The 15,604-nt window shown below is 37.3% G+C and overlaps 2 protein-coding genes across 2 annotated transcripts in view; one reads left to right on the top strand and one right to left on the bottom strand.

Annotated features, from left to right (window-relative positions):
• Positions 1 to 2,464, top strand: part of LOC137257933 (Y+L amino acid transporter 2-like) — a 43,138-nt gene extending 40,674 nt beyond the window's left edge. The window contains exons 9-10 of the mRNA XM_067795445.1: positions 141 to 318; positions 1,833 to 2,464. Coding sequence (XP_067651546.1) covers positions 141 to 318; positions 1,833 to 1,897 — 243 coding nt within the window. The 3' untranslated portion in view covers positions 1,898 to 2,464. The remainder of the gene's footprint in view (positions 1 to 140; positions 319 to 1,832) is intronic.
• Positions 1 to 15,604, bottom strand: part of LOC137258516 (sorting nexin-16-like) — a 252,850-nt gene that overhangs the window by 67,748 nt on the left and 169,498 nt on the right. The window lies entirely within an intron of this gene.

The raw sequence follows: 15,604 nt of genomic DNA on the forward strand, positions 1-15,604 counted from the left end.
AAGATGGCGCCTGTGGTGAATTTTTCCTCAGTATCATACTTAGTGTTTCTAATTTGTAAGCCTGGTTGATGTGCATGTTCTTGATATCATTTCATAAATAAACGTAACTCACTCACTCACCATGGTTGTCGTTGCTACAGGTGAACATTTTCTTCCCTGTGTTCTTCCTGTTGATCTGCCTGTTCCTGCTGATCACGCCGCTGACATCCAGCCCCATGGAGTGTCTGATGGGCCTCGTAATGATCGCTACGGGGATCCCTGTCTACTTCCTTGGGGTTATGTGGAAGAAGAAACCACAGGCATTTACGTCATTGCTGAGTACGTACAATACCAGTTACCATGGCAACATGGTGTCAGTGATGCGTGACACCAGCATTTGTTACTTTGCAGTTGGACAATATAATTTAGTGTGTCATACGAGTAATCAGGTGCAATAAATTCTTGAACATAAGCAGGGGTTTACGTTGACTTATGAAAAATGGGGTCAAGGGATCCTTAAGTATATTTTACAGACCTTTGCAGGTAATATGAGGTTGATTCACCGCCCTACTGTAGTGTACAGTATGTTTGGATACAGTGAAATGAATCTGTGATCATGTACTCAGTGGCCATGTCCGATGGTTGAAGTAACAGACGAAGATAGCTACACTTGATGTCTTGTAGTAGACAAACACTGAATATATATAATTTTGACAGAAACAAATTCCTCTTAAATTGAAAAGGAGTCCCAGTGAGATGATAGATTCAGAATCTCATGAAAAGTAGACCTGCTTTTTAGCACTGCAGAGAGAGTAGGCAGAAGGAAATATACTCTTCAAAAAAAGTAGGGGAACTGTACTTTCAATGTATGATTGTCGAAATTGGGAGATATATGGTATTGAATTAATGTTGATACAATAATAATGGATGATTTGAGAATGCATCACCACATGGATTTCATTCAAAGCAAAGTTGTTCGTTCAGTTATCCCCCTTGTTAGGTGACTGGAGAATGACATGAAAATTTCAAGTTTACAATTTCCAGTCAGTAGTGTGTGATTAGACCCTGAAAACCCTGACCATGCACAGATGCAAGAAAATTATTGGAAAAAATGATCTACAGTGATTTATCAACCTGCCTGAAAAATGTCGAGATTCATAATTTAACCCCATGCGTATGTGCAACATTGTGCACATGCTTCCCATGCATTGTGTTTGCATGTGGTGATAACGTGAAATGATGCTGCATACACAAGATGAATGTCAATGTAACGTTCCTCAATGGGTTTTCTTTCTACTTGACTTCAAAGTTCAGGTTCCCCTACTTTTTTTTAAAGAGTATTGTATGATTCAGGGACTGTGAGACAGACTCGTGTTGTAGGTAGACTCTTGGTGAGTTTTTGCATCTCTGGATGGAACATTTGGGGTTTTCTGTGTCCATAAAGCCCTGATCAATGTAACTTTCTTTCCCTTGAACTTGTCTTAATGATCCTAGGGAATAGGTGGTAATGCATGAGAGTGAGTGAGTGAGTGAGTTTAGTTTTACGTCGCACTTAGCAATATTCCAGCTATATGGCGACGGTCTGTACATAATCGAGTCTGGACCAGACAATCCAGTGATCAACAACATGAGCATCGATTTGTGCAGTTGGGAACCGATGACATGTGTCAACCAAGTCAGCTAGTCTGACCACCCGATCCCGTTAGTCGCCTCTTACGACAAGCATAGTCACCTTTTATGGTAAGCATGGGTTGCTGAAGGCCTATTCTACCCCGGGACCTTCACGGGTCTAATGCATGAGAAGTCTTATGGGCAGGTATTAATTTTTGATGTAATATTCTCATCTGTTGCAGGATCATTTACTAGGTTTACACAGAAGCTGTTCTATGCTGCGCGAGAGGAACTCAAGGAAGATTAAACATCAGCTTAGTCGGAGTCTCAGGATTCATGTTCTTAGCTTCCTTAAATAATTAATGTTGATTAACAGGTTATTGGACAAGTCAGGTACATCAATTACAAGGTACTGCACTAATTCTGACTCATTAAAAGTGAGAATGTGTGCATTGTGTGATGGGGCGTGGCAATATATCATATGTGAAAGTTGCACATTTGTTCTGCCTGCTGATAGTCAAGGTTCGGGACCTTTCATAATTTATGGCTAGGGGGAGATGATGATGATTTTTATGTTTTTATGGAGGTGCATGTACAGTGTGAATGACCCCCTCCCCCCCTAAAATTAATGTACAAAGTAAGTGAACTCCCCTGCTTGTCATGTGCAAAATCAATAAACCTCCCTCCAGAACTTGTGTAGAAAACTGGTAACCCCACTTCATCCCCAGACCAAAATGGGGGACCCCCCTTAAAATCACCACCACCACCCCTAGCCATAAATTATGAAGGGTCGCTTAGCAGGGCTAAATAGGAGTTTGCTTTAAACCCCATTACATATTTGTTGGGTTCTCACACATTTTTAAAAAAAAACAAATCCCAGAAAATATTTGAAGTAACATTTTGCCTGATGGTTTAAAGAAGAGAAAATACTACTTGTTCCCTGGACATGCAGTGGTGTTTGACCTGAGTTTGTATATTTTGTCTGAGGTCTTGACACCAAAGGTTTATCTTGTTTACAGTTTTGATAACTGCCTTTTGATCAATTGTCTGTTTTATCAGAGTGCTTGTTGAAGTGAATATAGTTCCTTTGTTTCATCCTGATTTGTCTTGCTGGAACTTGAAGGGCAAGCCTACCTGGCTCTCTTTGGTAATATCTTGAGTTCACTGAAGATTGAATATCAGTAGATTATTTTACTATTTAAATATTTGTATTTGCAAACGTAAGAGTTCTCCTTGAGCTCACACAGTATTTAGTCTACATACAACTACACAAGATCAGGGATGGCAATTTTCCGCAAATTCGCGGAAATCCACATATTTAAATGCAAATCAGTCGTTTCTGGACCCTGTTGGAGGCCCCCCAAACCTCCAGCTGCAAACACTTTCATCTGTTGGCATGCCTTCAAGATGCACAAATCTGATCGTCTGGAGTTGTGGAATACCCCTTTTTGGATTCCAGAGTTGTGGGATACCCCTTGTTTGATTCCCATGTTAGTTTTAGTAACTCAAGTCTGTGTCATATTCAGATCTTTTACATGTATACTGCTCTCATGTGAACAAAATGTTGAATGTTATGTATTTATGCTATCTTAATGTCATGAATGTGTTCTTTGATGTCTGACTGATCAACTCTTGTAATGGTGCTTGTAAACATTCATACTGGTTCTAAGGGAGTTTAATCCTTTGTCTGTGACAGTGATCTTGTAATAATTATTTTGTTTGAATATTAAAATGGACCCTCAAAGGATATACTGTAACTGGTATATTGACAGTGTTTTTGTTCATATATCAGTTCGGTTATTCTTCCCTGTTAAATGTTACTGCATTTAAGAATTCTTTTTAAATTTGGGGGGTTTCCTTGTGTATCATCAGTAAATATGACTTGTTAAATGTTTTACCTTCTAGAGGCAACTTTATCCAAGATAGGCTTTTTTCAGCTGATAATCATTTTGTACATATAAATGTTTTCTGTACAGTTGTGACAAAGGTGATGACTGTATGTCATGTACAGTAGACCATTTATAATGAACACATTTATAACAATCTGATGGATGTAACGAAGTGTTCACCGGTTCAAGCTGCATGCTGTACATTTTAGTTGAAATGGATGTAACAAGCTATACTTACAATTAAACTTACTAGTCGCAACTGGATTTGTCATGACCATAGTTTCATGTATTACAAGAATTGACTTGGGCTGTGTAGTGCTTTTGAAGGGGCATGTGTGTATATTTTGAATCTCATTTGTTGTTTGACATGTTCGTGAAAGAGGAGTTCATGTGTCATTGTATACAGAATCAGATCGCTTAATCATAATGGAAGATGGAGTTTGAAATTTGTGAAAACAAATATTGAAATGAAAATGGTTTTCAAGAAATATTTAATGTTTTGAACTTGTTCAGTTGGTGCTACTTTTTGATCTGTCGACATGTACCCATGATGTTCTTACTGTTTGAATGCTCTTGAGCAGCACTTGCAAGACAAGATGTACATCTTGATGATCCTGTTCGTTTTTTTAAATATACTCAAATTATTTAATTTAGTTCCTTCTAATATCCAGTGTGGTTGCACTGCCCACTGCTAACATGTTATCTCACTCTTTTAGTGATAACATATCCAAATACATGATAACTTTATCATCATCATCATCATCCATCAGATCAGCCAGTGAAGTGAACATGGGAAATGTTGGTAATAAGGGAGATAACTCTTATGACTGTTTATAATAATCACTCTCTGAGGCCAGACCAATTTCATTTCTTGTTTTATGGATTTTTGTCCTCAGAAAACCTTTAGGCAGGATGGGAAAAAAACCCAAACAAATCACCAGTCAAAGCAGTATTTCTTTTAAATGCTAAGAGTATTTTACTTTTGGCAATGTATGAAGTGTATGTATGGAGCAAGAACAGTCTGAATAATTGTGGGTGAAAGTTTACAGTTTGGGGCAATAAAAACATTTGAATTTTATTTTTTGAGCAGAAAAAATTCTGTTTTAAATTGTTTTTCTTATTCTTTATAAAACAAGAAACAAAATTGGGAAAATAATTTATGGGGTCCAAAAAATACTTTCACCATTTATTCCATGATGAACTTTTCCATGTTCTATATTCCAGTAATTAGATAACACAGTCAGGTCTCATGTTTGTTACTGAATATGCAGGTTTATTATATTCCTATACATGTATATACATAAAGCTATATGTTTTATGTAAGTAGACGAGTACATCAGCATGATATATACTACTCAAAACTAGTTAAGAACCATAAATGTTTTTATCAGTATAATTAAACCATGCTGTGGTACATGAAGAATGGTAAAATGAAAGAATCAGTTTCTTAACTATTTTTGAGTGGTATCATTTGGTTTGCTAGGTAGTGTACAGTTATCAGTTGTTATTAGCATTATACTAGTGTTACTTGTTATGTTATTGCACACGTTATACAACTCTTTTATTTAACGCTTGCGAACGTATAATGTCGCACAAAACCATTTTACATGTTTATGGAGCAGTCATGGTATAACTGTTAACCCCAGGTATTGAGACTGTGGTCTTTGGACAGAAAGGCATAATAGAGTCTCTAGATTGGGGAGTTTGTAGCGTTTCATCTGTTCTCGATATCTTAATGTTTAGGTGATAATCTCAGTAGAATAATAGCTTTGTTTTGTCAGATTTGATTAAATCGGAATTAGAGAGGTGTGAGACAACTTATTAATGTCGTCCATCTTTGTTGTCTTTGGTAGAATAGTAGTCGTCATGATTCTCAGTCCCAAAATATTGCTGAGTGCGGTGTAAAACTAAACTCGCTCACTCACTCAGTCGCGAAAGATCAGAGACCTGTGATGCATGTAGTGCAATGTATGTGCCAAGAAGCTATAGCTCAGATCATTTTTGATCGATACGTCATAAGTAATCTTAGATAAGTTATGAAAAAGTTTATTTTCACTGATTTAAACTTTGAAGAAAATAGTTTGGTTTCAATTACGCTTTTTCTATGTTCTGCATAGTACATACTGGTAAAAGATAATATTTGTTAACTCAATTTGAATTACACTGTGTAGACTGTCTGATTTCTTGGTATATGATTGTTTCTGTCATGTGACACATTCGTTGATCAAAGGAGGCTTTTCTTAGGGCTGCAAAGATTCACCCAGACTTTTTCGATATTCAACCCTCTATTCGATTCATCAGATAAGTAAAAACATCGGATTCATTTAATCATCAGAGTTCAAGTGAATCAGCCTTTTAGTGTAAAATCCATCGACAACTTGGGAATGTCTACCATGAACATTTCTCATTGGATAATTAGTCCACTATCAAACAAATCACATTTCACCTTACTTCACTTTCAAAATCAGTCAAAATTACGCTCTTGTGTGGAAATAACGTAATAGAAATTCAAATATCGATTTGAAGTAGTGATAATGGTTATTGAAAATGGAAACTTTGTGTCAGATTCGATTTTCACTGAATTGAACTGAATCGTTGCAGCCCTAGCTGTGATACATCTAAAATATGATGTTCGAGGTTGAGTAGATCTTGAATCGGGGTGACATGGTGGCGAGGTCCTCAAAAGTGCCAGAAGATTCGTCCATGTCAGAAATATGATGGTGGATTGTAATCCTTGACTACCTGGTATGTTTTGTAGGTTTGTTGGCATTTTATCAGATTTTCTTTTATCGGACAATGATGCAAGTAATATGCAGTTATATACTCTTTAAAGTCACCTTGAACTCTCTCACCATAGATGCCTTGTTCCCATGGAAACTGTCTCGGCTCATTTATGCTGAAAATGCCAACGGATAACTGTGAGTTGTAACGTGTCACCCAAGCTGAAGTTAAAAGGAAGGCTGAAGAAAGAGGCACTGCATTTAATGTTTTGTGATTTTTTTTAAAAACCTTCATTGTAAATATTCTTAAAAACATCTGAGTTGCTTTGTTTGTGGTAGAGTAGATGCCAAATACTCATGAATTGGTGTGACACGGTGGCCATGGGGTGACACGGTGGCCAGGTCTTTAACAGTCTAAGTTACATAGTCTCAGTGTATTTTGTTACACTCCACCACTGAGTCTAACAAAACCTAGTAGAAGGTCTCGTCAGGTAACCTTTGAGCGAACAATGACCGTCCAGTCAAATGCAAGACGGTTAAACAGATTTAACCAATCAGACAACGGCTACTATTTAGAGTTTTTTCTGAGTTACTTTGGTCAGTGGTAAACATACGATGAAACAGAAGGAACTGTTTAGATGCTTGCTTGCTCAGATTGGAGTATATATTGGATGTGCCTATGTTCCTCTGTGTATTGATGTGTTAATCAACAGTATTGTTCATATCTCATCAAGTTATCACTTTGTTTTGGAAAATCTTGTTTTTAACCAACAACTCAGAAGCATATATTTATTTGATGCTACTTTCCTTGAATTGTGTGGAAATAACAGCAGTAACAACAGTTACTGGCAAACAAGGATAAGTTGGACCGACACAGAATGTGTTTACAAGAAGTAGGCGGTGCGCAGCAATGAGCAAAAGCTTCATGAAAGGGAGAGCAGATGTTGGCTAGTGCATGTGCAGTGCATGACGATGACATTGATTCTGCAAGTAGCTGCACACACCTTGCTCATAAGACTCCCACATTGCCAATGTAGCACTTGATAGCTGATAACTTGGGGCCCTGTACTCACAATGACAAGCGCCACTGGGCGTCACCCATAAATGCCAATATGGATCGGTGTTCAATTTAACCTGTTAGCCAGTAATAGTTTGCCTTTCGTATTTACATCTGGCACTACATGTCTAACTTCATGTTTAAACAAAAGTAGACAAAATGCTTGTCTGATTGCTTCTCATGCAAGATGAAGATTAGATGCCTCAAAACATCAAACTAATTGACCTTACACAACCTGAGGTATTGTATATGAACACATGATGCAGTGTTGATGATATTTTAAGAAGACCGCCTCTCAGATATTATACGTTTATACCTCAGACTTTCTGCTAGCGTGAAATCGCAAAATTCCACCAACAACTGATATGAACTATGTTATATATTCTGGGAGCTTTTGAACAAGACTTTTTTCTTTCCACTTTCCCTATTTCCATGGAGATTCACTCATGCAATCTATATTTGATACATAATATTGTTTCGTGGAAATTTTGTGGCAGTGGCACCCTGGTCCATTGTCATTTTCAGTTACTGGTGATCACAGCATTGTTTGATCCAGACTTAATCATTTACAGACTGACGCTATTTAGCTGGAATATTGCTGGGTGGGGTGTAAAACTAAACTCTCTCACTCAGTTACTAGTATGTAGACTAGCACAGGCAATACTCACACTTTGTGGTCAAGTATTTGATAGATTGGAAGTATCTGTCCAGTGTGATGGCATTAGTATTAACCCCTCACAAACGCAACAAACATATTTTTGATATTACAGAATCTGTAAATATATCATATTTTGACTAAATTTTCATGCTAGTGTTCAAAGTTTTTGTAAATAGCATCACTTTATATTTTGGGGTATATGTGGTCGTGTAATGGGATGAAGGGTTTAATATGACTTTATTGCTTAACTTTAGGAAGTGAATGATATTTTCACATGATCATCCTTTGGGTAGTCCTCATTGGTATAGCCAGGTAGTGGCTTGATTTCTCGTGAGAAAGATTCTTTCAATATATGGGGTCTCTGTTTTGTCTCTTGTTTGAAGTATGTATGTAGATGCATGTTCCATATAAGTTATTCTTGTTTCTTGAGAGGCTAGTTTGTTTTGCTTCATTCAGTGTTTTGGGCGATGGGTTAAAGCGTTTGCTTGTCAAGCCAAAGACCTGGGTTTGATCCCCAACATGGGTACAATGTGTGAGGTCCATTTCTGGTGTCCTCAGCTTTGATATTGCTGAAATATTGCTAAAAGTGGTGCAAAACCAAACTCACTCATTCAGTGTCTTTGTACCTGCGTGTATGGATCATTGCTCATAATATCAATCACTGGGTCCAGGCTTGATTATTTATAGGCTGCTATTGTAGAGCTTGAATATGACTGAGGTAAGGATTGAATAAGTAGACAGGAGTATACTTTAATCCAAATAACACCCTTTTATCACGACTTTGGTAAATCTTTCACAACTGGTGCTTAATGCATTTATAACACATCCTGCCAATTGTAGATGTGACTTCATTGTTATGTGTAGTATACATTGTATTTCAGTGTCTTAGAAACTAATAACCGTATCTTGTAGTAGTGTCTCTGATTGGATCAAGGTTAATCCTTTTAGGCTAGTGTGTGATTAACACAGAGGCTTCCAAATGTGGGTGTTCTGAAGCTTACAATATGCTTTGTATTTCACTGTCTTGTAAATGCTTCTTACTTGAGTGACCAAATGTGGTCAGGTCAAAATTTGTTTCTGATATTTTTGTTTCACTGCAGTTCAGCTCATTAATAGATTTTGCACCAAACTGATCATTCCGAAATTGAATCTCACTTTTGTTCAAGTCTTATCAAAATGTTAGTAATAAATATTGACATGTTATATTTATTTATCTAAATTATTTTTTCTTCTCTTCTAAATGATGTAGATACTGAAAATTGTAAACCAAAAGTCACTGTGTTCTGTAATTTGATTGGTTGAAAAACATGATCAAATGGTATTAGATTCCCGGAAACTGCAAGACTATTCACCGCGTATTTACACGTAAACAATTGTTTTGTTGTGTCATCAACAGTGGTGACGTCATTCAAATTATATTGTGACGTAAAGTTAGAATGACGTCACAAATGAGCAACTCCAGATGCTACCATGGGAACCAGCTGAAACGGCCAGCTGATGACACTTCACTGCTGTGTCCGTATTCGATGTAAACGAGTGCAGACACTAAAACCCCTTTGGTTTACTTTTGGGTTTACAATGTCGATAAACATCATGTGTTGGCCAATTTCCGGGTGTTATTGAGTATTTGAAGCACGGGAATATTTCATTTGAAACCTCCGGCTAACGCCGTCGGTTCCAAATGCATTCCCGTGCTTCAAATACTCAATAACACCCGGAAATTGGCCAACAAACGCTGTCGGTTCCAAATGCATTCCCGTGCTTCAAATACTCAATAACACCCGGAAATTGGCCAACACATGATGTTTATCTCCTAATTTAGTCTAATTCACAGATAGGAACATTTAGTATGAAGTATATATGTTATTGTATGATTGCTCTGGATGGTGCTTAAATACCATGGCTCGCCAGACCGTCTGTCCTTAACTCTATGACTTCATGTGAAAACTGTTGAAAATGAAGATATCATAATGTAATTAAGCAGTTGTTTACTCAATAAGTATTCACATCATGCTGAGATTGGCAATGGCGATGCAATGACAATGTTTATGTGTGGAACAGGTTTTTGTGAAGTGTCACTTAAAAAAAAAATATTCTTGAGTGTGCAAAGGAATATTGCTGCATAGACAGTAAAGCTACTATTCAGGGCTTTGACCTAGATTGTTGAAGGATAATTCCTTTCCAGTGGTCATTGAAGTATAGTCTCTGTACATCAATTGATGAAAGATAATTTCTTTACACAGATCATTGAAGTATAACCTCTTTACAACTATCGTTGAAGGATAATCCTTTGACTAGATTGTCTAAGGATTATCCATTTGCATAGATTGTTGAGGCATAATCGGTTTGTATATTTAGTGCAAGCATAATTTCTATGCATGGATAGTTGAAGGATAAACACTTTATTTAGAATACAAGGACAAACTGGTGTACCAGTTGTTGAATGGTAAACAGATTGTTCAAGCATAAGCAGATTTACACCAATGTCAGGTTAAGTTAGATAGTCTGAATATTGAACAGAGGCTCTCCAGTAGTTTTTTAAACTAATGTTCACTATCAAATAGTCACTCTTAGATAGTCATGTTTCTGTCATAACTGGTTACAATCACTGGAGGTGTATGCCGGAAAGTGTTTGTGGACAATTCATGTGATTGCATAGAAACACAGTTCGCAACTTTTTTCGTCTCATTAGCAAAATATGAAACAACCCTCTAAAATCAGTCCATATAGGGTAGCCATGTATGCTGGACAAAATAAGTTAGGGATATTGGTATTTTTATGACTGATATTTTTTCAATATGTCAATGAATAAATGCATCATTATTCATAATTTCAAAATTTACAAATATCCCTAACTATTTTTGTCCTGTAGACATTAGTCTAGTATGTACATTAAATAGTTCTTTGTTTTAGTTAGTCTTCACAGTTGCAGTAAATGGCCTCGAACCAGCTCCGCATATAAAAATAATCCTCTCTTTTTGGGCCATGTCCTCTACGCAACAGTTCAATAATAACAGGTAGATGCCATTGTGTGGAGATATATGTACATTAAATAGTTCTTTGTTTTAGTTAGTCTTCACAGTTGCAGTAAATGGCCTCGAACCAGCTCCGCATATAAAAATAATCCTCTCTTTTTGGGCCATGTCCTCTACGCAACGGTTCAATAATAACAGGTAGATGCCATTGTGTGGAGATATATTTCAGTTATCAACTAACAAGGTGTGATCCAAGATATACAGGGATATTACCAAACTGTCGACTGAACATTTTCTCCTTGTTACTTCTGATGATTTGTAATGAGTGCTGATTGTTTTATTGCCCATTCTGGAGATTATGACATTGTTTGTTCTTGACCTTTTGGGTTGAAGTCTGATCGTGTTACATATTCTGAAGACAATATATTATATTTACCAGGATTAGATAGAATTTATCCTTTTGTTTTTGAAATGTGCCACAAGAATTGCCACCTTTTTTGGCAGAGAATGAAAGTTACGTCTGCCAGAGTTCAGTCCCTGAACTATGTAATGTATGAGAATTAAAATTAAAGTCAGTACCACATAAACATTTGCCAAAGAAAGAAAATTGGTATTAAAATGGTCAATGTATTTGGCCAGTATTATTTTGAAAAGAGACTTTTGATATGGTGCTGTTTATATATTTTTCTGATTTTAAACTTGCCATACAGCCATTGTTGTCTTTGTCCAAAGTGATCTTAGTGCTAAGGTTATCTTAAATCCCATACTTAAACATAGACTTAAGATAGTGCTAAGGCTGCTTTGGTCAAATTCACTTTGGGGCATGTTCCAGGAAGCAGTCTCAGTACTGTTTTAAGACATTGCTACTTTGACAGGGATTTTGGCCCTTTTAAGAAGTGACCATATTTTTGTGTGAAATAAAGGACAAAGATTACATTTTAAGCAAAGGCCCTGCATTTAAACAAGGGCCTATCATCTTAGGGATGTTGGTAACTTTACCTTGAACAAAGCACTGGTTACGTATGCCTTCAGTGATGGATTTGACTGTTGATGTATAACTGAGACTTAAAATCGAGATCTACACTTACATGTGACATTGACTATTATCCAATTATGAAGTAATTTTTTTTCATCCTTGTAGCATAATAACCTATTTTATACCAAGGCCAGGAAGTTATGGCCTGCCTTTTGCTGTCTTGAACTTGTACTATGCATCCTACTACAATAAACAGTATACAAGAAGAAGGTATTATTTTGTTTTAAAAAACCCTATCTGAGACGAGTACTTGATTGTGTGATCAGCTGTTGTACCACAACTTTAATACACTACAAAACCATTGCATCATGACTAGGATATGCATTCAACCATTGTGTCAGGAGTAGGACACACAATCAGACATTGTGTCATTACTAGGACACACAATTAACCATTGTGTCAGGAGCAGGATACACAATCAGACATTGTGTCAGTACTGGGATAAACAAACAGTCAATTTATCAGTACTGGGATACACAGTGAGCCATTGTGTCAGGACTAGGATACATAATCAGCCATTGTGTCAGCGCTAGGACACACAATTAACCATTGTGTCAGGAGCAGGACACACAGTCCTCCATTATGTCACTACAAGGATACACAAGCAACCATACTGTCAGTACTAGGATACACAAAGAGACATTGTGTCAGTACTAGGATGCTCAATCAGACAATGTGTCAGTACTAGGATACACAATCAGCCATTGTGTCAGTAGTAGGATACACAATCAGCCATTGTGTCAGTACTAGGATGCTCAATCAGACAATGTGTCAGTACTAGGATACACAATCAGCCATTGTGTCAGTACTAGGATGCTCAATCAGACAATGTGTCAGTACTAGGAAACACAATCAGCCATTGTGTCAGTACTAGGATGCTCAATCAGACAATGTGTCAGTACTAGGATACACAAAGAGATATTGTGTCAGTACTAGGATGCTCAATCAGACAATGTGTCAGTACTAGGATACACAAAGAGATATTGTGTCAGTACTAGGATGCTCAATCAGACAATGTGTCAGTACTAGGATACACAAAGAGACATTGTGTCAGTACTAGGATGCTCAATCAGACAATGTGTCAGTACTAGGATACACAAAGAGACATTGTGTCAGTACTAGGATGCTCAATCAGACAATGTGTCAGTACTAGGATACACAAAGAGACATTGTGTCAGTACTAGGATGCTCAATCAGACAATGTGTCAGTACTAGGATACACAATCAGCCATTGTGTCAGTACTAGGATGCTCAATCAGACAATGTGTCAGTACTAGGATACACAAAGAGACATTGTGTCAGTACTAGGATGCTCAATCAGACAATGTGTCAGTACTAGGATACACAAAGAGACATTGTGTCAGTACTAGGATGCTCAATCAGACAATGTGTCAGTACTAGGATACACAATCAGCCATTGTGTCAGTGCTAGGATGCTCAATCAGACAATGTGTCAGTACTAGGATACACAAAGAGACATTGTGTCAGTACTAGGATGCTCAATCAGACAATGTGTCAGTACTAGAATACACAAAGAGATATTGTGTCAGTACTAGGATGCTCAATCAGACAATGTGTCAGTACTAGGATACACAAAGAGACATTGTGTCAGTACTAGGATGCTCAATCAGACAATGTGTCAGTACTATGATACACAAAGAGACAATGTGTCAGTACTAGGATGCTCAATCAGACAATGTGTCAGTACTAGGATACACAAAGAGACATTGTGTCAGTACTAGGATGCTCAATCAGACAATGTGTCAGTACTAGGATACACAATCAGCCATTGTGTCAGTACTAGGATGCTCAATCAGACAATGTGTCAGTACTAGGATACACAAAGAGACATTGTGTCAGTACTAGGATGCTCAATCAGACAATGTGTCAGTACTAGGATACACAAAGAGACATTGTGTCAGTACTAGGATGCTCAATCAGACAATGTGTCAGTACTAGGATACACAATCAGCCATTGTGTCAGTGCTAGGATGCTCAATCAGACAATGTGTCAGTACTAGGATACACAAAGAGACATTGTGTCAGTACTAGGATGCTCAATCAGACAATGTGTCAGTACTAGAATACACAAAGAGATATTGTGTCAGTACTAGGATGCTCAATCAGACAATGTGTCAGTACTAGGATACACAAAGAGACATTGTGTCAGTACTAGGATGCTCAATCAGACAATGTGTCAGTACTAGGATACACAAAGAGACATTGTGTCAGTACTAGGATGCTCAATCAGACAATGTGTCAGTACTAGGATACACAAAGAGACATTGTGTCAGTACTAGGATGCTCAATCAGACAATGTGTCAGTACTAGGATACACAAAGAGACATTGTGTCAGTACTAGGATGCTCAATCAGACAATGTGTCAGTACTAGGTTACACAAAGAGACATTGTGTCAGTACTAGGATACACAAAGAGACATTGTGTCAGTACTAGGATGCTCAATCAGACAATGTGTCAGTACTAGGATACACAATCAGCCATTGTGTCACTAGTAGGTTACACAATCAACCATTGTGTCAGTACTAGGATACACAATCAGCTATTGTGCCAGGATTAGGATACACAATGAGCTATAATGTATTGTGTCAGGTCTAAAGTATGTTCGAAAATATCGAAAAAAAACCTGTTTTTTTTTTTACACATTTATCTCTACGATTTATGTAATTAATATGTGAAGGTGTGAAATATGTGAAAGAAGTTCGGCCTAACTACAGATCAGCTTATAGGGAGATATTAAACATAATAAAAAAGACTTTACTGAGGAGAGATTAGTGCAGAAATGAGCAATGCGGATATTTGCAAAGTCAAAAGTGACCTATTTGGAACAAAACATGGCTCTATGCAAATTAGCGTGCGATGATATTGTATTACAAAGGACACTTTTTAAAATCACATTTTGAGTAAACGATATCTGTAAATAATAATAACTTTTATGCTGAAACTATTAAGGAGTTATCTACCATGAGTCTCACTATCACTGTGAAAAGCAACGGGTAGGAGTCGTCTCAAAAGCCGAGCCAGGACGGGTGAAGCAGGCCCGGGTTGAGGTCGGGCTCGAGAACAGAGATATCAGCTAACATATGATAATCCTTAGAGGAATCAAACTGTGGAAGTACAATGTACAAATAATATCCAGTCTTGTCGATCCGGTGCTCATGCTACCTATATATTTTGATATTTTTTATTTAATACGATGCATTTATATAGGTATCAGGCATCATACTCTTTTACATATCTCAACATAAACTGTATGACAGAAAGACTCGTAAAATGCTAATCAATAGATAGGACACATTCAAAACACAAGAAAAAGCAAGAAAGTATCTTTGAGATGCCCCCTTGTGTCAGTAGGCTCAAATGCATTTCTTGCCAAGGTGCGTCGACGGCCCGTCATCATACTTGGCTGAGCGACCTAATTGCCATCTTTTGTATGCTCCATTGTTTTCAGCAACTAGTCGTATTTTTTCTAAATTTTGCCCGATTTTATGAGTAAACATGATGTTCTGGATAAGCTCTTACGCATCCCTTTGAATGCCCATTTACCCAAAGTGGGTTATTTCCACATATTCTATCATGTATATTATAGGGATACAGGGTGATTTTTTTTCTATTTCCAACAGTACTTTTGAATCTACAATCAGCCTCTGTGTCAGTACT

This window comes from Haliotis asinina, chromosome 12 (assembly GCF_037392515.1).
Source record: "Haliotis asinina isolate JCU_RB_2024 chromosome 12, JCU_Hal_asi_v2, whole genome shotgun sequence".
Taxonomy (NCBI): domain Eukaryota; kingdom Metazoa; phylum Mollusca; class Gastropoda; order Lepetellida; family Haliotidae; genus Haliotis; species Haliotis asinina.